A 23,289-nucleotide genomic window follows, 5' to 3' on the forward strand; every position below is an offset into this window, starting at 1 on the left:
AAACAGAACACATATAACACAAACAGAACACATATAACACAAACAGAACACATATAACTCAAACAGAACACATATAACTCAAACAGAACACATATAACTCAAACAGAACACATATAACACAAACAGAACACATATAACACAAACAGAACACATATAACACAAACAGAACACATAGAACTCACATCAAGGTGAATAAAGTGTTATAAAAACCAATCAAATATCTCAAGGCTTTTATCCGGGTACTTGTTTAATAAGGCATAGGCCCACTCATAATGCACTTCAGTCTTCTTAAAATTGTCTGGCCTCCAGAGAATCCATGTTTTATTTAAATGAATGAATAAATTAAAAGAGAGAGAGAGAGAGAGAGAGAGAGAGAGAGAGAGAGAGAGAGAGATTGAAAACGTTGTGAGATTTGAGATGTGAGCTTTTGTGTTCTCGTAGAGGTCTGTGCTAGAAAAAACAACCTACCAGCGAGACTAACTCTCTCTGTAGACCTGTCAGGGTGTACAGACTGTACAGACAGTCTCACTGTTCTGTCCCGTTGTGTGAGAAGACACACACACATGCACACAATGAGAGGAGGAAGCCAGATGCAGAATGTCTCCAGTGGACTCCCCAATCTATTCCCAACATCTAGTCCCTACGTTCCCCCCCCTCTGAGAGAGACAGCTAGCAGCCCAGTCAGTGGTACTTCCCATGTCCCACAACGAGCCTTGTACTCCCTCTCTCTGCATTATTTAACTCTTCTTTCATGTGAACAGTTCTATTTCCAGACAATTCTTTTTGTTTATACATAAAAGGATTTAGAACACTGACTGAACACCATGTTGGCGTGAAGATAAACAGGTTTCCTGCAAACATAGATCTGATTGGTTAGTGCTGGTACAGTCAATAATCCATTAAAGTATTGACAGAAGACTAACCAACTACACACTACAGGTAGAGATGCAGTATATTACAGGAGACTGAGGCCAGCGACTCTGCTGTGCCCTTGTTTATTTTTGCTCGTCTGCCTGTCCTACAGATGAAGATAAGAGGACGTGTCATGTCAATGTGTCTGTCTGTCAGTTCGTGTGTGTGTGTGTGTTTAGGCCTTTTTCTCCCTGTGATAACACACACTCCTCAGGATGGGCCCCAGGCTCTTTAACTCATCTTTATCGATTTTCTCTTTCTATTCTGTTCTCTTTTTTTCTCTCCCTCCCTCTCTCTCCCAGGGGATGGGATGTCTCAATTCTTTCCAGGGAGGCCCCAGAGAGAGCGAGAGAGAGAGATAATGCAGAGGGGGGCTCTGAGAGTGCGCTGGTCACTGAGGCCCTCGCTGACCCCTTGACCTTGATCTTGACATCAGAGGTGACCCCTGGGGTCAAAGGTCATGTGAAAGTGCCGTTTCCGGCGATTCACTCCGCCCCGCCCGGGTGATGGTGATCTTGGCCAGCCTTCCCTAGATGTCTGACGTGATTAGTGGGGCGGCAGATAGCCTAGCAGTTAAGAGCGTTGGGCCAGCAACTGAAAGGTTGCTGGTTCGAATCCCTGCGCCGACTAGGCACTTAACCAGAATTGCTCCTGTAAGTCGCTCTGGATAAGAGTGTCTGCCAAATTACTCAAATGCAAATGTCGTGGGGATCTCAACCTCAGACCCACCCAGGGCCACACATCCATGTCTGCCTCTCCCCCACAACCATGGCCGGGCCCGCTAAGAGCATCCGCCCTCACAGGCTTAGTTAATGAGGAGAGAAAGTGAGACAGTGGCGAGAGGTTGTGGGTGAGAGCCAGAATATCTGTTTGTTTCAACAGCACACTCTGGAAAGGAGATATGTCTGATGGCCCCTTTCAGCCTCCGAGCTCAGATCAGATGTACATAAACTGCTTGCTAAAAGTACAATTCTAAATGACGCATCAGCAGATCACGCACATCCAAAAGCTAAAACAAAAAATACAATATTCTTCGTATCATCTGACCTCACTACACAAACCGCCGAGTTCCCCATTCCTGTGGCTCTGTTGAAGGGAGTCAAGAATAACAACAGAAATTCATAAGCCTGTAGGTGTTCTCTCAAACCGGTCTTTCTGGTTGGATTGGGGAGCATCATACCCTACCTAGGACAAGTCTGAGTCGACAGACAGAACAACACCACGTGAAGGAAGAGCTCTTCTCCCTGAATTATGGCCTTAAGTCAAGTATGACTTAACTACGTATCAGCCCTCACTTAGAATAGAACACAAACTGTTCAAAATAGCTTTAACCGTGTAATCAATGATGAAGTGAAGTAATTATTACATTTTTTTTTTTTAAAACAGCTCCAAGAGTAATTGAAGGGGCACTATATCTTGGCTGTGAAATAATCAAATGTCTATGATTAGAATACAAAATAAAAGCTATGAAATGTAATTTGACAGCCTAAAAGCTAAGCACACAAAGAGGCCATTAAAAGTGTCATTAGCCTAAAGGGCAGTCAGTCGGGTGGATTAAACACAAATAACTCAATTGGAAAACGCAATCAAGAGCTTTGGTTGATAAAAAAAATAAAATAAATTCACAACACTTTAAAGGCCCAATGCAGCTGTTTTTATCTAAATATCAAATCCTTTCTGGGTAACAACTTTAAACATCTGCTATCTGAGCAGCTAACCGATCTCTGCAGCTGTACATAGTCCATCGGTAAATAGCCCACCCAATTTTACCTACCTCATCCCCATACTGTTTTTATTTATTTACTTTTCTGCTCTTTTGCACACCAGTATCTTTACCTGCACATGACCATTTGATCATTTATCACTCCAGTGTTAATCTGCATAATTGTAATTATTCGCCTACCTCCTCATGCCTTTTGCACACAATGTATATAGACTCTCCTTTTTTCTACTGTGTTATTGACTTGTTTATTGTTTACTCCATGTGTAACTCTGTGTTGTCTGTTCACACTGCTATGCTTTATCTTGGCCAGGTCGCAGTTGCAAATGAGAACTTGTTCTCAACTAGCCTACCTGGTTAAATAAAGGTGTTCTCAACTAGCCTACCTGGTTAAATAAAAGTGAAATAAAAAAATAAAAAAACAATTAAGTACCTTACTGTAATAGTTGTACATAAAAATGGTCAAAAAGAAACAAAAATCGTTTTTTTGTTGCTATTTTTTAGCTAAATCGTCATTCCATATCGAAAACTCTGGAATCTTTCTAGATTTCAGACTTTCCGACTAGAGGATCACTGGCATCATGATTTGACCTAGTTGTTGTTTTTTTTTTTTTCAGAGTTTGCAGTTGTATTGAAAGCAGCATATTTCTCACTGCAATAATTTTGTTAGGACTGTCTGGGAGTGGTCCCGTGTGGGGAAACTGAAAACTAGCTGTTATTGGCAGAGAGGTTTATTTCCCTTTGTTATTGGTCTATTAACTCATTTACCGCCTGGTGATGTCACCAACTCCACCCATGCGAAAGCTGCTGAATAGAAGGTCCTGTGTAGATTGTGTGTTCAAGCAGCAACTATCAGGAAATAAGACTGATCCATTCTTTTCTCTCACACTTTTACAGTGTTAGTTTCATCAACAATATAATACAAAACATAGAGGGGGGGGGGGGGGGGGGGGGGGGGGGGGGGGGGGAGTGGACTGGACTTTTAAGTTAACAACGCAATGTTTCAAATGTGAATGATTACGACTGTCAATGGGTCCTAAATTGGTGTGTGCACTGCTATTACTAATTGTAATGATAAGCACACCCTAAAGTAAAGTTATGACAAATGTAAAAAATCTTTGGATAAATGGTTAAAAGTTGTCATTCAAATATATAAAAAACAATGATGTAAGTAAGTAAGACATGTACACGTGTGTTTTCTGAGTGAAAACCAAACAATATATATATATATATATATCTCATATAGAACTCCAGTCCTTATTTTAACATCTAGAAAATTGTCAGCACCCACTCTACTCTTTGGCAGTATTCAAAAGAGTAGGTTCCCGTTCAATAAAGCGAAGGGACTGTTTGAGAACTCCGCTCCGTGTTTTGTCGGTATCCCCTGAACTCCAACCCTCGCTCTCTCTGTCAGCTTCTCATTCCGTCTCAATATGCCTCAAGATGGCGGCCAATGCTGGATCAATGTTTCAATATTGGAAGCGCTTTGATTTACAACAACTGCAGGTCAGTTTTTTTTTTCTTCCCTCATTTCAGTTGCTTTGTACCATTTCAATATTTATTTTGCTAAGATCGCTGCATTGGATATGTTTTAGTTTCGAAATGGCTTTTCTGTCGGTATTTCGATCCGCTCGTAGTGAGACAGACCTCTTCTCGTATTGATCAAAGTGGTTTTCTCGCTGATCGGAAATTGATCCTCTTTGTTCAATTCCCATCGATCGACTCGCGCCCTGGTGACGGCGTGGGGGTCACGTCGTTACCGCATAAAACCCACAATGCTGAGTTCCGGAACAGACCATAATATCCCCCAGAAATACACACATGTCTCCATGTCAACTTTTTTTGTGTGTTGTTGTTGTTGTTGCATGAAGTAGCCAGCCAGCTAACTGCTTGTTAGCTTGGTCTGTAGCTTGCGTTTGTTGGTCTTTGGAGAGAGAAATAAAACCCCATGAAGAGCGTCTATGAGGCGATAACGCTGTGATCAGTGATGACCTCCCCGGCTGTCAGATCAGACACGTTTGAGTTTGACAGTAACTTTCTAGCCCAATGGATTTGAACACATTCGCTGCATTTTTAGTGATGAACGTGTTCAAACAGCCATCACCACTAACACACAGAGAGACTGCTGCCTACATACAGACTTGAAATCATTGGCGACTTTAATAAATGGAACACTAGTCACTTTAATAATGTTTACATATCTTGCATTACTCATCCCATATGTATATACTGTATTTTATACCATCTATTGCATCTTGCCTATGCCGCTCGGTCATCACTCATCCATATATTTATATATTCTTATTCCATCCCTTTAGAGTTGTGTGTATTAGGTATTTGTTGCGGAATTGTTAGATATTACTGCACTGTCGGGAACTAGAAGCACAAGCATTTCACTACACTCGCAATAACATCTGCTAACCATGTGTATGTGAACGATTTGATTTGATAGCAAAACAACTAGTTAGTTAGGTTAGTTAACAGCTAAAGATAGCCTGTGTTGTTGTCGAATCCCAGAAGTGGTAGCATGAGTGGAAACAGCACAGCAGCTGGCTAACCCCTTTAAGCGCTCTTCTCATCTTGTATTATATTACACTTTTAACCAACACGAAAACATTAGTGTAGGAAATTGTCTTTGTATGCCAGACAGACAAGTGCCACATTTTGGCCTGCTTACTAGCAATCAACGTTATATTTGTGGCATAACATTTCATTATTTTTAGTCCGGTAGGTTCTCAATTTGGCTGTAGGTGGAAATGTACCATTTTAGGAGGTGGTGAAAAAACAGCCGATTTTATAGTAGAGGGAAAAATGGTGAGACATATACTTATCACGTTCAATAAGGGTTGTAGTCTAAATGTGCTTGGTCATATACGGACTATGCTTCACTCATACCTTATAATCATGTCTCATCTTCATTTATCAAAATGTATTTGATCCTTTCTGAGCCTGTGATTCATCTACAGATGAAATGATTTCAGTAATGTGCACCCTCCCTCACTCCTCTTTTTTCCCCCCCTCCTCTTTGAAGTGGAGTGTCTACATTTTGTCTAGGATCTGTTTTTTTTCTTCGTACAGCGCAGTGCACTGCACAGCCAGGACATGAAATATGCATCTCATAAGTTTGTGATAAGGCCCTGGGTAATTATGGCAAAGGCCCATCAGAAGCTGTTAGTCAGGACAGTGAATCTGGGTGTGTGCGGAGCAGAGACCAGTAGACTTATCTGGATGATATGAACCAGCCTGTCTGGAGGTTAGAACCAGATGGAGCTGTGTTCTCTCAGAACATTCACTGGCTATTATTGATGACATCTTATTTACTGGCCCTCCCACTGTGCTGCCTGTTCCCACTGTGCTGCCTGCTCCCACTGTGCTGCCTGCTCCCACTGTGCTGCCTGTTCCCACTGTGCTGCCTGCTCCCACTGTGCTGCCTGTTCCCACTGTGCTGCCTGTTCCCACTGTGCTGCCTGCTCCCACTGTGCTGCCTGCTCCCACTGTGCTGCCTGCTCCCACTGGGCTGCCTGCTCCCACTGGGCTGCCTGCTCCCACTGTGCTGCCTGCTCCCACTGTGCTGCCTGCTCCCACTGGGCTGCCTGCTCCCACTGGGCTGCCTGCTCCCACTGTGCTGCCTGCTCCCACTGGGCTGCCTGTTCCCACTGTGCTGCCTGCTCCCACTGGGCTGCCTGCTCCCACTGGGCTGCCTGCTCCCACTGGGCTGCCTGCTCCCACTGGGCTGCCTGCTCCCACTGTGCTGCCTGCTCCCACTGGGCTGCCTGCTCCCACTGGGCTGCCTGCACCCACTGGGCTGCCTGCTCCCACTGTGCTGCCTGCTCCCACTGTGCTGCCTGCTCCCACTGTACTGCCTTCCAAGAAGAATCTCTGATCAACACGGCCTGTCTGTCTGTCTGGAGGTTAGAACCAGCCAGAGCTGTGTGTTCTCAGAACAGTCTGTCTGTCTGTCTGTCTGGAGGTTAGAACCAGCCAGAGCTGTGTGTTCTCAGAACAGTCTGTCTGTCTGTCTGTCTGGAGGTTAGAACCAGCCAGAGCTGTGTGTTCTCAGAACAGTCTGTCTGTCTGTCTGTCTGGAGGTTAGAACCAGCCAGAGCTGTGTGTTCTCAGAACAGTCCGTCTGTCTGTCTGTCCTCAGGCTTGTCAGTTGTTTGCAAACTTTGTAGCTGCCTCCCTCCCTCCCTCCCTCTCTGACCAGAAGCTGGTGCTTATAGTGGTGGATTCTGCCAGAGGCGTCATGCCCACAGGGGGCACATGGGCACCTGACCCCCTCATATTTGTCCTGTTTAATAATCTTATTACTATTAGATGCCTAGCAATTTTCTGAAGTTGGCTTTAGCTAGCCTAGTTAGGTTCCCAACTCCCACTAGCTACCCAGAAGCCATTTCAGGCTATCCATCAGGCTATTATAGCAGCCATCTTAAGTATCTGAAGTGGCAGACTCTAGGTTGGTAGATAACAAAAACAAGCAATAACTAAATGTACTGAACACAACTTGTTTTCCTTTTAAGTCTTTCACCCAGGTTTTTAGCAGAGATTCAGAGAATCCTATTTGATTTCTTTAGAGAAGAAAAATAGACCCACCCGTCAGGAGAATAGACGGCTGAAGAAGTGCCCTTTAAAATGTCATACAAATAGACCATTATTTGCATAATGATTATGCCTCTAGATTGCAGGGAAAAGCTGTTTTTAATTATTATTTTTTAAATACAACATTTTCCAACTTACAGACTCTCCTGTATGCTGCGGCATTACATTAGGTGTGTGTTTTGTCATAAATTCTGTAACAGCAACACAACCGAACAGACGTCAATAGTTGATGCGTTTGCCCAGGGCTTAAATAACAGCCTGCCTGTTTCATAGCCATTAAACCCCCATTTGATCTGTGACTCTTTTATTTCCTCAATGAGAAACAGCTACTGGACAAAGAGAGCTTTGAGCTGTTAGTTAGTCTCTCTGGCTCCCCAGGTTAGGGTTAGAGAGAGCTGTTAGTCTCTCTGGCTCCCCAGGTTAGGGTTAGAGAGAGCTGTTAGTCTCTCTGGCTCCCCAGGTTAGGGTTAGAGAGCTTTGAGCTGTTAGTCTCTCCGGCTCCCCAGGTTAGGGTTAGAGAGAGCTGTTAGTCTCTCTGGCTCCCCAGGTTAGGGTTAGAGAGAGCTGTTAGTCTCTCTGGCTCCCCTGGTTAGGGTTAGAGAGAGCTGTTAGTCTCTCTGGCTCCCCAGGTTAGTGTTAGAGAGAGCTGTTAGTTAGTCTCTCTGGCTCCCCAGGTTAGGGTTAGAGAGAGCTGTTAGTTAGTCTCTCTGGCTCCCCAGGTTAGGGTTAGAGAGAGCTGTTAGTCTCTCTGGCTCCCCAGGTTAGGGTTAGAGGGAGCTTTGAGCTGTTAGTCTCTCCGGCTCCCCAGGTTAGGGTTAGAGAGAGCTGTTAGTCTGTCTCTGGCTCCCCAGGTTAGGGTTAGAGAGAGCTGTTAGTTAGTGTCTCTGGCTCCACAGGTTAGGGTTAGAGAGAGCTTTGAGCTGTTAGTTAGTCTCTCTGGCTCCCCAGGTTAGGGTTAGAGAGAGCTTTGAGCTGTTAGTTAGTCTCTCTGGCTCCCCAGGTTAGGGTTAGAGAGAGCTTTGAGCTGTTAGTTAGTCTCTTTGGCTCCCCAGGTTAGGGTTAGAGAGAGCTGTTAGTCTGTCTCTGGCTCCCCAGGTTAGGGTTAGAGAGAGCTGTTAGTCTGTCTCTGGCTCCCCAGGTTATGGTTAGAGAGAGCTGTTAGTCTGTCTCTGGCTCCCCAGGTTAGGGTTAGAGAGAGCTGTTAGTTAGTCTCTCTGGCTCCCCAGGTTAGGGTTAGAGAGAGCTGTTAGTCTCTGGCTCCCCAGGTTAGGGTTAGAGAGAGCTGTTAGTTAGTCTCTCTGGCTCCCCAGGTTATGGTTAGAGAGAGCTGTTAGTCTGTCTCTGGCTCCCCAGGTTAGGGTTAGAGAGAGCTGTTAGTTAGTCTCTCTGGCTCCCCAGGTTAGGGTTAGAGAGAGCTGTTAGTTAGTCTCTGGCTCCCCAGGTTAGGGTTAGAGAGAGCTGTTAGTTAGTCTCTCTGGCTCCCCAGGTTAGGGTTAGAGAGAGCTGTTAGTTAGTCTCTGGCTCCCCAGGTTAGGGTTAGAGAGAGCTGTTAGTCTGTCTCTGGCTCCCCAGGTTAGGGTTAGAGAGAGCTGTTAGTTAGTCTCTCTGGCTCCCCAGGTTAGGGTTAGAGAGAGCTGTTAGTTAGTCTCTCTGGCTCCCCAGGTTAGGGTTAGAGAGAGCTGTTAGTCTGTCTCTCTGGCTCCCCAGGTTAGGGTTAGAGAGAGCTGTTAGTCTGTCTCTCTGGCTCCCCAGGTTATGGTTAGAGAGAGCTGTTAGTCTGTCTCTGGCTCCCCAGGTTAGGGTTAGAGAGAGCTGTTAGTCTGTCTCTGGCTCCCCAGGTTAGGGTTAGAGAGAGCTGTTAGTTAGTCTCTCTGGCTCCCCAGGTTATGGTTAGAGAGAGCTGTTAGTCTGTCTCTGGCTCCCCAGGTTAGGGTTAGAGAGAGCTGTTAGTTAGTCTCTCTGGCTCCCCAGGTTAGGGTTAGAGAGAGCTGTTAGTTAGTCTCTGGCTCCCCAGGTTAGGGTTAGAGAGAGCTGTTAGTCTGTCTCTGGCTCCCCAGGTTAGGGTTAGAGAGAGCTGTTAGTTAGTCTCTCTGGCTCCCCAGGTTAGGGTTAGAGAGAGCTGTTAGTTAGTCTCTGGCTCCCCAGGTTAGGGTTAGAGAGAGCTGTTAGTCTGTCTCTGGCTCCCCAGGTTAGGGTTAGAGAGAGCTGTTAGTTAGTCTCTCTGGCTCCCCAGGTTAGGGTTAGAGAGAGCTGTTAGTCTGTCTGGCTCCCCAGGTTAGGGTTAGAGAGAGCTTTGAGCTGTTAGTCTCTCCGGCTCCCCAGGTTATGGTTAGAGAGAGCTGTTAGTCTGTCTCTGGCTCCCCAGGTTAGGGTTAGAGAGAGCTTTGAGCTGTTCGTTTCTTTCTTTCCCAGGTTTAGACTCTAAATGACAGTGTTACAACGCCTGCATTTCTTTTAGCGAGATCTCACTGGAAAATAGAGGGTGGCAATGAACGCGGACGGAGAAGGTTTTAACGACCATTATAACAGTCCGCTACAGTTGAGTTTCTTTACGAGGCTTTTCTTCCTGAGATGCCTCAGAGTCAGACAGAGTGGAGATGCCTCAGAGTCGGACAGAGTGGAGATGCCTCAGAGTCGGACAGAGTGGAGATGCCTCAGAGTCGGACAGAGTGGAGGTGCCTCAGAGTCGGACAGAGTGGAGGTGCCTCAGAGTCGGACAGAGTGGAGGTGCCTCAGAGTCGGACAGAGTGGAGATGCCTCAGAATCGGACAGAGTGGAGATGCCTCAGAGTCGGACAGAGTGGAGATGCCTCAGAGTCGGACAGAGTGGAGATGCCTCAGAGTCGGACAGAGTGGAGATGCCTCAGAGTCGGACAGAGTGGAGATGCCTCAGAGTCGGACAGAGTGGAGATGCCTCAGAGTCGGACAGAGTGGAGATGCCTCAGAGTCGGACAGAGTGGAGATGCCTCAGAGTCGGACAGAGTGGAGATGCCTCAGAGTCGGACAGAGTGGAGATGCCTCAGAGTCGGACAGAGTGGAGATGCCTCAGAGTCGGACAGAGTGGAGATGCCTCAGAGTCGGACAGAGTGGAGATGCCTCAGAGTCGGACAGAGTGGAGATGCCTCAGAGTCGGACAGAGTGGAGATGCCTCAGAGTCGGACAGAGTGGAGGTGCCTCAGAGTCGGACAGAGTGGAGATGCCTCAGAGTCGGACAGAGTGGAGATGCCTCAGAGTCGGACAGAGTGGAGGTGCCTCAGAGTCAGACAGAGTGGAGATGCCTCAGAGTCAGACAGAGTGGAGATGCCTCGGAGTGGAACAGAGTGGAGATGCCTCAGAGTCGGACAGAGTGGAGATGCCTCAGAGTCAGACAGAGTGGAGATGCCTCGGAGTCGGACAGAGTGGAGATGCCTCGGAGTCGGACAGAGTGGAGGTGCCTCAGAGTCGGATAGAGTGGAGATGCCTCAGAGTCGGACAGAGTGGAGATGCCTCTAAGTCGGACAGAGTGGAGATGCCTCGGAGTCGGACAGAGTGGAGGTGCCTCAGAGTCGGACAGAGTGGAGGTGCCTCAGAGTCGGACAGAGTGGAGATGCCTCAGAGTCAGACAGAGTGGAGATAGATAGAACAACATGAATTGATTTCCTTCTACCTTCTTAAAAGTGTCCTACTCATAAAATTTGCCTAATTCATACACTACGTGGTCAAAAGTATGTGAATTCAGCTATTTCAGCCACACCTGTTGCTGACATCGAGCACAAAACCTTGCAATCTCAATAGACAAAAGATTTTCTGTAGAATGGCCTTACTGAAGAGCTCAGTGATTTTCAGCGTGGCACCGTCATAGGATGCCACCTTTCCAACAAGTCAGTTGGTCACATTGAAGTTAAGGGAAACTCTTTAACACTACAGAATACAAGGACATTCTAGACTTTTCTGTGCTTCCAACTTTGTAACAACAGTTTGGGGAAGGCCCTTTCCTGTTTCACCATGACAATGCCCCCCGTGCACAAAACAATGTCCATATAGAAATGGTTTGTTGAGATCGGTGTGGAAGAACTTGACTGGCCTGCCCTGAGCCCTGACCTCAACCACATTGAACTCCTTTGGGATGAATTGGAATGCCGACTGCGAGCCAGGCCTAATCGCCCAACATCTAGTGGAAAGCCTTCCCAGAAGAGTGGGGGCTGTTATAGCAGCAAAGGGGGGACCAACTCCATATTAATGCCCATGATTTTGGAATGAGATGTTCAACGAGCAGGTGTCCACATACTTTTGGTCATGTAGTGTATTTAGTCTGTACAGTAGGCCTATACAGTAGTGCTCCTGAGGGGCGCAGCGGTCTAAGGCACTGCATCTCAGTGCTGGAGGCGTCACTACAGACACCCCGGTTCGATTCCAGGCTGTATCACAAACCGGCCTTCCTAGTTGAAGGTTAAATAAAACATTTATTAGGGTTCATTGAAATCTGAACCAAACTCAATTCTGATTCAGGTACAGGCCCAGCCTCCACGTTAGTATTAATATAGCTGTATCTGATGGTACAGGTCTACCTACTGAAGAGACTAGAGAAGGGTCGTGTCTTTGGCATCATTAAACTGAAGATGAATCTTTATCAAAAATTATCTGTAATTATTATTACGTGATTAAAATATGTAATCATGTAACTGTAATTAACCAGGAAGTCGGGGCACCAATGAAAATATTCAGATTACAAAGTTATAATTTTCCTAATATAACTTTCAGATATTTTAACATCTTATCACTTAGTGCTCTGATTTCATATCTGATCAATAGTCTTCTGATTAATGAATTCTTCTTTACCTCATGTTAGTCTCATTCCAAACGTCGTACATCAATTGTCTTAAAATCATTTATTTACTAACTAAGTCTCACAGAAATGCATAACACAAACACACAAAGTAGATATGGTTATAAAGAAATGAATGGCTGCAGACTAGTAATTAATATCAAAGACTTGTTCTTATTCTGTCGGTATCGATAGGTCTAAGAGTTTAACCACGTGGGATGGTTAAAAGACTCAGCAATCTACTCAAACCCTTATTTCCCTCTGTGATAGAGGTACTGGTCTCGTCTCAACCCTTAGCCCCCCTCGTAATTGAGGCAAGCTCGGTCTGGTGATAGAAAACCCAGGTGGGGGTTTTTATTCGGAACATAGAAAAGGGCTGTTCCCATGACGCCAGGTCCTGTCTGTGCTCCTGGGGGGCGTGCCAATGGCTTAGTGAAACATTAAACAGAAATACAATTCTCTCACATCAACATCATTACAAAGCATCACATCATTTCACAAATAGTATCATCTTTACTCATTCATGTTATACAACAATTAGATGTAAAGCCTCATAACTGAGGCTATTGTATAAACAGGGTTATGGTAATGTATTGTCTCTCATGAGTTTCACAAAATTGTACCAAATGGACCAGTTCGTAGCTGGATTCTTCACTGATCTTTTATACCTTCTCCGGAACATAAATGTTGTTCAGACCTCCAGTTCTGTGAGATGGAAGAAATTCATTTGTTCTCTCTATGAAAACTCACTCTCTCTCTATACTGTCTGGCCCTGAGGCAGGATTCTCCTCCAGGAATTTATGACCTCTCTGACCACAGCAGCCTGAGTGTAGGAGAGAGAGAGGGGGATGGTGCTCGCTGTACCCAAAGAGGACAACGTCATGACAGAAGTTAGTATTAATATAGCTGTATTTGATGGTACAGGTCTACTGTAGAGAAGTTAGGAGGTGAAACAGTTGTATTAACACCTTCTCTCAGCGGCTGGTCTGATGTTGTCTGCAGGAGTAACAGTGTTCATTTATGAGGTGGAGGTCTGGACTCAGACTGGTGAGAGGGTGTTGATACGTAGAGATGTTTGGACCCAGTAACTGACTGGCTGATGACACTATGTCTGGACCCAGTAACTGACTGGCTGATGACACTATGTCTGGACCCAGTAACTGACTGGCTGATGACACTATGTCTGGACCCAGTAACTGACTGGCTGATGACACTATGTCTGGACCGAGTAACTAACTGACTGATGACACTATGTCTGGACCCAGTAACTGACTGGCTGATGACACTATGTCTGGACCCAGTAACTGACTGGCTGACAACACTATGTCTGGACCCAGTAACTGACTGGCTGACTGAAGACACTATGTCTGGACCCAGTAACTGACTGGCTGACTGAAGGCACTATGTCTGGACCCAGTAACTGACTGGCTGATGACACTATGTCCGGACCCAGTAACTGACTGGCATATGACACTATGTCTGGACCCAGTAACTGATGACACTATGTCTGGACCCAGTAACTGACTGACTGGCTGATGACACTATGTCTGGACCCAGTAACTGACTGACTGGCTGACGACACTATGTCTGGACCCAGTAACTGACTGGCTGATGACACTATGTCTGGACCCAGTAACTGACTGGCTGGCTGATGACACTATGCCTGGACCCAGTAACTGACTGGCTGGCTGATGACACTATGTCTGGACCCAGTAATTGTGACTGACTGGCTGATGACACTATGTCTGGACCCAGTAACTGACTGACTGATGACACTATGTCTGGACCCAGTAACTGATGACACTATGTCTGGACCCAGTAACTGACTGACTGATGACACTATGTCTGGACCCAGTAACTGACTGACTGGTTGATGACACTATGTCTGGACCCAGTAACTGACTGACTGATGACACTATGTCTGGACCCAGTAACTGATGACACTATGTCTGGACCCAGTAACTGACTGGCTGATGACACTATGTCTGGACCCAGTAACTGATGACACTATGTCTGGACCCAGTAACTGACTGGCTGATGACACTATGTCTGGACCCAGTAACTGACTGGCTGGCTGATGACACTATGTCTGGACCCAGTAACTGACTGACTGGCTGACTACACTATGTTTGGACCCAGTAACTGATGACACTATGTCTGGACCCAGTAACTGATGACACTATGTCTGGACCCAGTAACTGATGACACTATGTCTGGACCCAGTAACTGACTGACTGACTGATGACACTATATCTGGACCCAGTAACTGACTGACTGGCTGATGACAATATGTCTGGACCCAGTAACTGACTGACTGGCTGATGACACTATGTCTGGACCCAGTAACTGACTGACTGGCTGACGACACTATGTCTGGACCCAGTAACTGACTGGCTGATGACACTATGTCTGGACCCAGTAACTGACTGGCTGGCTGATGACACTATGCCTGGACCCAGTAACTGACCTACTGGCTGACGACACTATGTCTGGACCCAGTAACTGGCTGGCTGACTGATGACACTATATCTGGACCCAGTAACTGACTGACTGGCTGATGACAATATGTCTGGACCCAGTAACTGACTGACTGGCTGATGACACTATGTCTGGACCCAGTAACTGACTGACTGGCTGACGACACTATGTCTGGACCCAGTAACTGACTGGCTGATGACACTATGTCTGGACCCAGTAACTGACTGGCTGGCTGATGACACTATGCCTGGACCCAGTAACTGACCTACTGGCTGACGACACTATGTCTGGACCCAGTAACTGGCTGGCTGGCTGATGACACTATGTCTGGACCCAGTAACTGACTGGCTGGCTGATGACACTATGTCTGGACCCAGTAACTGACTGACTGGCTGATGACACTATGTCTGGACCCAGTAACTGACTGACTGGCTGATGACACTATGTCTGGACCCAGTAACTGACTGACTGATGACACTATGTCTGGACCCAGTAACTGGCTGACTGGCTGATGACACTATGTCTGGACCCAGTAACTGACTGGCTGATGACACTATGTCTGGACCCAGTAACTAACTGGCTGATGACACTATGTCTGGACCCAGTAACTGACTGGCTGATGACACTATGTCTGGACCCAGTAACTGACTGACTGGCTGATGACACTATGTCTGGACCCAGTAACTGACTGGCTGATGACACTATGTCTGGACCCAGTAACTGACTGGCTGATGACACTATGTCTGGACCCAGTAACTGACTAGCTGATGACACTATGTCTGGACCCAGTAACTGACTGGCTGATGACACTATGTCTGGACCCAGTAACTGACTGGCTGCTGACACTATGTCTGGACCCAGTAACTGACTGGCTGATGACACTATGTCTGGACCCAGAAACTGACTGGCTGCTGACACTATGTCTGGACCCAGTAACTGGACCCAGTGTTTTCCATTAGTTCCGCCTGTCGGCTAATCAGTGTGTTACAGACATTTTCAGCTGGCTATATCTCCACTTCATGTTAACAAGGCTACTTTTCATCTAAAAGTTTCGATTCGCTAGTCCGTCAAGCCCTCTCCTGCTACAATGAATGATATGCTGCTTCTAGCAAGCTATTGATACGATAGACTCCTGTTAGTCACAAAGCGAGCGCCGATAGGGAAACGCAGCAGAGAGGACGAGGTGAAGCAAGAGGTTTCACTTTCACCAAAATATGTCCAAAATAAACCTAATGTGTTTTATTGATACGATAGATTCCTGTTAGTCACAAAGCGAGCGCCGATAGGGAAACGCAGCAGAGAGGACGAGGTGAAACAAGAGGTTTCAAAATAAACCTAATGTGTTTCAATGGGACCTTAGCTTGTCACCTACCTTCCCGCGTTTGGGACAACGACTCCCATTGTTAGGGTGGCGACATGAGCATCTTGTCATTACACACAGATCTCTGGTTGCAGTCTAATTTCTTTACACATTGGAGGGAGAGAGAGTGATGCTCGTGAATTTTGTAATCCCTTGTAATGTAAGTGGTAACAATGAGTCAATCCTCTTATTTTGTTTTGCGTACTTCATGGGCCTACTAAAGTCAACCATCGAGACGTGGCGAATAGTAGACTATTTACTGTGTGTTGATTGGTGACCGAACAGGAAGTGTTGACTAGTTTTATAAAAAAAGGTGTCAAACCGACTGAATAAAGTCTCTCCTATATCCCTTTGCTATTCGTTAATCATTACCATGTGGTTATATGTCCATAGTTTCACATCAGGGCAGTAAACCAAAGGATTTCCCAGGTTTCCTTTCCCAGGACGGCAGGGCCTCGCCAGACAGTGACGTTGGAGTCCCAGGTTTCCTGTCCTAGGACGTCAGGGCCTCGCTAGACAGGGACGTTGGAGTCCCAGGTGTCCTTTCCTAGAACGTCAGGGCCTCGCTAGACAGTGACGTTGGAGTCCCAGGTTTCCTGTCCTAGGACGTCAGGGCCTCGCTAGACAGGGACGTTGGAGTCCCAGGTGTCCTTTCCTAGAACGTCAGGGCCTCGCCAGACAGTGACGTTGGAGTCCCAGGTGTCCTGTCCTAGGACGTCAGGGCCTCGCTAGACAGTGACGTTGGAGTCCCAGGTTTCCTGTCCTAGGACGTCAGGGCCTCGCTAGACAGGGACGTTGGAGTCCCAGGTGTCCTTTCCTAGAACGTCAGGGCCTCGCCAGACAGTGACGTTGGAGTCCCAGGTGTCCTTTCCCAGGACGTCAGGGCCTCGCTAGACATTAACTTGAGTCCCAGGTTGCCTTTCTTAGAAAGTCAGGGCCTCGCTAGACATTAACTTGAGTCCCAGGTTTCCTTTCCTAGAACGTCAGGGCCTCGCCAGACAGTGATGTTGGAGTCACTCTCATCTCGTTAGTCAGTGTAGCCGAACCGCATCGGTGAGGGAGCCGGTCATTTGGTTCCTTAATTTGCATAAGCTACTGATATTGGCCCCGATGCTTTTTGGAGATTATTCTGAAAACATTTGATGAAGATGGTGAATCATCGCTGCAGGAACAATAGGTCGTGGAGAGACTCATTCTGGTCCAAATATGGTCGTTAGGGCCCTCAAGGAATCCAGGCATTAAAATGGAATGTATTGACCTCAGCAGGGAATCAACAAGTTTATCATAAGAAATAACAGAATGCATCAGGGACTCGTATTTCCTGCATCTTCCTGAAGAGGCAACGAGAACACGTGCGCGTGTGTGTGTGTGTGCGCGCACGTGTGTGTGTGTGTGTGTGTGCAGTGCGTGTGACTACCACTTTGCGTAGCCGTTAGCGATGATGCTAATGAAAACAGTGTTCTGGTAGGTATGAAAGGCTTTCCCAAAAACCTTCTCAATTAAATGTTAGAAGGTCCTGCACGGTTATCCCAGCCTACACTATTAAAATGCTCAGAATTGAAGAAATGTGCTCATTTTTTCTCTCATCTCTATCAGGAAGCCTGAAAGTACAGGCTGAGTGGGCAGGGAGATTATATTCATGAGTTCACCTTGACTGACAGCTCTTTGAAACACCCTTATGGTAGTTGCCAGGTAACAAGGTAAACAATGGATCACATGTCACTGATGACAAGGTAAAAAATGGGCCACATGTCATTCTAAGCCTAAATAGTATGCCTCATCACATTTTGTCCTCAAAATGCTCTCATGGTCAACAGAGCTGGTCATGGACTGGATATCAGACAGACAGCAGCGATACACCACTGATACACAACCACTTTCTATTGTTTTGTATCTAATTACAGAATTATATTTAGCGGTGGCAGGTAGCCTAGTGGTTAGAGTGTAGAGGTGGCAGGTAGCCTAGTGGTTAGAGTGTAGAGGCGGCAGGGTAGCCTAGTGGTTAGAGTGTAGAGGCGGCAGGGTAGCCTAGTGGTTAGAGTGTAGAGGTGGCAGGTAGCCTAGTGGTTAGAGTGTAGAGGTGGCAGGTAGCCTAGTGGTTAGAGTGTAGAGGTGGCAGGGTAGCCTAGTGGTTAGAGTGTAGAGGTGGCAGGGTAGCCTAGTGGTTAGAGTGTAGAGGCGGCAGGGTAGCCTAGTGGTTAGAGTGTAGAGGTGGCAGGTAGCCTAGTGGTTAGAGTGTAGAGGTGGCAGGGTAGCCTAGTGGTTAGAGTGTAGAGGTGGCAGGGTAGCCTAGTGGTTAGAGTGTAGAGGAGGCAGGTAGCCTAGTGGTTAGAGTGTAGAGGAGGCAGGTAGCCTAGTGGTTAGAGTGTAGCGGAGGCATTTAGCCAAGTGGTTGGGGTGTAGAGGCGGCAGGGTAGCCTAGTGGTTAGAGTGTAGAGGCGGCAGGGTAGCCTAGTGGTTAGAGTGTAGAGGCGGCAGGTAGCCTAGTGGTTAGAGTGTAGAGGAGGCAGGTAGCCTAGTGGTTAGAGTGTAGAGGAGGCAGGTAGCCTAGTGGTTAGAGTGTAGAGGAGGCAGGTAGCCTAGTGGTTAGAGTGTAGAGGAGGCAGGTAGCCTAGTGGTTAGAGTGTAGAGGAGGCAGGTAGCCTAGTGGTTAGAGTGTAGAGGAGGCAGGTAGCCTAGTGGTTAGAGTGTAGAGGAGGCAGGTAGCCTAGTGGTTAGAGTGTAGAGGAGGCAGGTAGCCTAGTGGTTAGAGTGTAGAGGAGGCAGGTAGCCTAGTGGTTAGAGTGTAGAGGAGGCAGGTAGCCTAGTGGTTAGAGTGTAGAGGAGGCAGGTAGCCTAGTGGTTAGAGTGTAGAGGAGGCAGGTAGCCTAGTGGTTAGAGTGTAGAGGAGGCAGGTAGCCTAGTGGTTAGAGTGTAGAGGAGGCAGGTAGCCTAGTGGTTAGAGTGTAGAGGAGGCAGGTAGCCTAGTGGTTAGAGTGTAGAGGAGGCAGGTAGCCTAGTGGTTAGAGTGTAGAGGAGGCAGGTAGCCTAGTGGTTAGAGTGTAGAGGAGGCAGGTAGCCTAGTGGTTAGGGTGTAGAGGAGGCATTTAGCCAAGTGGTTGGGGTGTAGAGGCGGCAGGGTAGCCTAGTGGTTAGAGTGTAGAGGCGGCAGGGTAGCCTAGTGGTTAGAGTGTAGAGGTGGCAGGTAGCCTAGTGGTTAGAGTGTAGAGGTGGCAGGGTAGCCTAGTGGTTAGAGTGTAGAGGAGGCAGGTAGCCTAGTGGTTAGAGTGTAGCGGAGGCATTTAGCCAAGTGGTTGGGGTGTAGAGGAGGCAGGTAGCCTAGTGGTTAGAGTGTAGAGGTGGCAGGGTAGCCTAGTGGTTAGAGTGTAGAGGAGGCAGGGTAGCCTAGTGGTTAGAGTGTAGAGGAGGCAGGTAGCCTAGTGGTTAGAGTGTAGAGGAGGCAGGTAGCCTAGTGGTTAGAGTGTAGAGGAGGCAGGTAGCCTAGTGGTTAGAGTGTAGAGGAGGCAGGTAGCCTAGTGGTTAGAGTGTAGAGGAGGCAGGTAGCCTAGTGGTTAGAGTGTAGAGGAGGCAGGTAGCCTAGTGGTTAGAGTGTAGAGGAGGCAGGTAGCCTAGTGGTTAGAGTGTAGAGGAGGCAGGTAGCCTAGTGGTTAGAGTGTAGAGGAGGCAGGTAGCCTAGTGGTTAGAGTGTAGAGGAGGCAGGTAGCCTAGTGGTTAGAGTGTAGAGGAGGCAGGTAGCCTAGTGGTTAGGGTGTAGAGGAGGCATTTAGCCAAGTGGTTGGGGTGTAGAGGCGGCAGGGTAGCCTAGTGGTTAGAGTGTAGAGGCGGCAGGGTAGCCTAGTGGTTAGAGTGTAGAGGTGGCAGGTAGCCTAGTGGTTAGAGTGTAGAGGTGGCAGGGTAGCCTAGTGGTTAGAGTGTAGGGACGGCAGGTAGCCTAGTGGTTAGAGTGTAGAGGAGGCAGGTAGCCTAGTGGTTAGAGTGTAGAGGAGGCAGGTAGCCTAGTGGTTAGAGTGTAGCGGAGGCATTTAGCCAAGTGGTTGGGGTGTAGAGGCGGCAGGGTAGCCTAGTGGTTAGAGTGTAGAGGCGGCAGGGTAGCCTAGTGGTTAGAGTGTAGAGGTGGCAGGTAGCCTAGTGGTTAGAGTGTAGAGGTGGTAGGGTAGCCTAGTGGTTAGAGTGTAGGGACGGCAGGTAGCCTAGTGGTTAGAGTGTAGAGGAGGCAGGTAGCCTAGTGGTTAGAGTGTAGAGGAGGCAGGTAGCCTAGTGGTTAGAGTGTAGAGGAGGCAGGTAGCCTAGTGGTTAGAGTGTAGAGGAGGCAGGTAGCCTAGTGGTTAGAGTGTAGAGGAGGTAGGTAGCCTAGTGGTTAGAGTGTAGAGGAGGCAGGTAGCCTAGTGGTTAGAGTGTAGAGGAGGCAGGTAGCCTAGGGGTTAGAGTGTAGAGGAGGCAGGGTAGCCTAGTGGTTAGAGTGTAGAGGAGGCAGGTAGCCTAGTGGTTAGAGTGTAGAGGAGGCAGGTAGCCTAGTGGTTAGAGTGTAGAGGAGGCAGGTAGCCTAGTGGTTAGAGTGTAGAGGCGGCAGGTAGCCTAGTGGTTAGAGTGTAGAGGAGGCAGGTAGCCTAGTGGTTAGAGTGTAGAGGAGGCAGGTAGCCTAGTGGTTAGAGTGTAGAGGAGGCAGGTAGCCTAGTGGTTAGAGTGTAGAGGAGGCAGGTAGCCTAGTGGTTAGGGTGTAGAGGAGGCAGGTAGCCTAGTGGTTAGAGTGTAGGGACGGCAGGTAGCCTAGTGGTTAGAGTGTAGAGGAGGCAGGTAGCCTAGTGGTTAGAGTGTAGAGGAGGCAGGTAGCCTAGTGGTTAGAGTGTAGAGGAGGCAGGTAGCCTAGTGGTTAGAGTGTAGAGGAGGCAGGTAGCCTAGTGGTTAGAGTGTAGAGGAGGCAGGTAGCCTAGTGGTTAGAGTGTTGGACCAGAAACCGAAAGGTTGCTAGATCGAATCCTTCGAGCTGACAAGGTACAAATCTGTCATTCTGCCCCTGAACAAGGCAGTTATCCCCACTGTTCCCCGGTAGGCCCTCATTGTAAATAAGAACTTGTTCTTAATTAACTGACTTGACTAGTTAAATACAGGTAAACTAAAGAAATAAAGACAGATTACACTTCACTGGTACAGTATATCAGAATTAGTAAAGCCTGAGACATAAAGGAGTGTACACGAAAACAGCGTACCATAACTGGACCTGGACAATGTAATAATGCCTCTTCATTAGCGTTTATAAATGACAATATGTACAGGGTTGTATGTATTGATCTGACATTCTATTCAATCGTTTACAATAGGCCAGCAAAGCCGAAATATTGATCAACGTGAACACTCATCAGGAATAATGGCGAGACATCATTTGGTGGACACATCAGGCCTCTCACACTGGGCAGACAGGGGTCCTGGGATGGACACATCAGGCCTCTCACACTGGGCAGACAGGGGTCCTGGGATGGACAGATCAGGCCTCTCACACTGGGCAGACAGGGGTCCTGGGATGGACAGATCAGGCCTCTCACACTGGGCAGACAAGGGTCCTGGGATGGACAGATCAGGCCTCTCACACTGGGCAGACAGGGGTCCTGGGATGGACAGATCAGGCCTCTCACACTGGGCAGATGTTTCCAGTATCGTTCGGCTATGAGGGGTTAGTTACCAGTGTCCTGCTATGAGGGGTTGGTTACCAGTGTCCTTCGGCTATGAGGGGTTAGTTACCAGTGTCCTGCTATGAGGGGTTAGTTACCAGTGTCCTGCTATGAGGGGTTGGTTACCAGTGTCCTCTGCTATGAGGGGTTAGTTACCAGTGTCCTTCTGCTATGAGGGGTTATTTACCAGTGTCCTTCTGCTATGAGGGGTTAGTTACCAGTGTCCTGCTATGAGGGGTTAGTTACCAGTGTCCTTCTGCTATGAGGGGTTAGTTACCAGTGTCCTTCTGCTATGAGGGGTTAGTTACCAGTGTCCTGCTATGAGGGGTTAGTTACCAGTGTCCTTCTGCTATGAGGGGTTATTTACCAGTGTCCTTCTGCTATGAGGGGTTAGTTACCAGTGTCCTGCTATGAGGGGTTAGTTACCAGTGTCCTTCTGCTATGAGGGGTTAGTTACCAGTGTCCTTCTGCTATGAGGGGTTAGTTACCAGTGTCCTTCTGCTATGAGGGGTTAGTTACCAGTGTCCGGCTATGAGGGGTTGGTTACCAGTGTCCTCTGCTATGAGGGGTTAGTTACCAGTGTCCTTCTGCTATGAGGGGTTATTTACCAGTGTCCTTCTGCTATGAGGGGTTATTTACCAGTGTCCTTCTGCTATGGGGGGTTAGTTACCAGTGTCCTTCTGCTATGAGGGGTTAGTTACCAGTGTCCTTCTGCTATGAGGGGTTAGTTACCAGTGTCCTTCTGCTATGAGGGGTTAGTTACCAGTGTCCTGCTATGAGGGGTTAGTTACCAGTGTCCTTCTGCTATGAAAGGGTTAGTTACTAGTATTGTTTTGCTTTGAAAGGGTTAGTTAGCAGTATCGTTCCTCTATAAAGGGTTAGTTAGCAGTATCGTTCCTCTATAAAGGGTTAGTTAGCAGTATCGTTCCTCTATGAAAGGGTTAGTTAGCAGTATCGTTCCTCTATGAAAGGGTTAGTTAGCAGTATCGTTCCTCTATGAAAGGGTTAGTTAGCAGTATCGTTCCTCTATGAAAGGGTTAGTTAGCAGTATCGTTCCTCTATGAAAGGGTTAGTTAGCAGTATTGTTCCTCTATGAAAGGGTTAGTTAGCAGTATCGTTCCTCTATGAAAGGGTTAGTTAGCAGTATCGTTCCTCTATGAAAGGGATAGTTAGCAGTATCGTTCCTCTATGAAAGGGTTAGTTAGCAGTATTGTTCCTCTATGAAAGGGTTAGTTAGCAGTGTCCTTCTGCTTTAGAGCTCCTTTGGCAAAACATTTCGAACCCGGAGGCGCTTGGCTGGCTACTTTTTCTATTTGGCTGGCTACTCTGTACTTGTGGAGAACACTGCTATAGACGAGCCCAGGAAACTTGGGTCTCCCTGGCCTTATTGACTACAAGTATTGAATTTATTATATTGAATTCTGATATCGGTGCTTGGTTGAAAGTCCAGGGATTGAATTAATGTATATACTCTCTCTCCCCTCTCACACATTGATATTCTCTCTTCCTCTCAGGCTCCCTCTCTCCTCTCTCTCCTCTCGCTCCTCTCTCCTCTCTCTCGTCTCTCTCCCCTCTCCTCTCTCTCCTCTCCTCTCCCTCCTATCCTCTCCCTCCTCTCCCTCCTATCCTCTCTCTCTCTCTCTCTCCTCTCCTCTCTCCTCCCTCCCCTCTCTCCCCTCTCTCCTCTCCTCTCTCCTCTCTCTCCTCTCTCGTCTCTCTCGTCTCTCTCTCCTCTCCTCTCTCCTCCCTCT

General features: G+C 47.5%; 1 protein-coding gene across 13 annotated transcripts in view; it reads left to right on the forward strand.

Moving 5' to 3' along the window:
• Positions 1 to 3,990: 3,990 nt before the first annotated feature.
• The window catches only part of LOC110503435 (protein CASP-like), a 157,850-nt gene continuing 138,551 nt past the window's right edge, over positions 3,991 to 23,289 (forward strand). For all 13 annotated transcript variants that reach the window (XR_005039432.1, XR_005039428.1, XR_005039429.1 and 10 more), the window contains exon 1: positions 3,991 to 4,138. Coding sequence is in view for 7 of the 13 variants with exons in the window: in XM_036962155.1 (XP_036818050.1) it covers positions 4,076 to 4,138 (63 nt within the window). In the remaining 6 variants the exon portion in view is untranslated. The remainder of the gene's footprint in view (positions 4,139 to 23,289) is intronic.

This window comes from Oncorhynchus mykiss, chromosome 24, assembly GCF_013265735.2.
Source record: "Oncorhynchus mykiss isolate Arlee chromosome 24, USDA_OmykA_1.1, whole genome shotgun sequence".
NCBI classification, from domain to species: domain Eukaryota; kingdom Metazoa; phylum Chordata; class Actinopteri; order Salmoniformes; family Salmonidae; genus Oncorhynchus; species Oncorhynchus mykiss.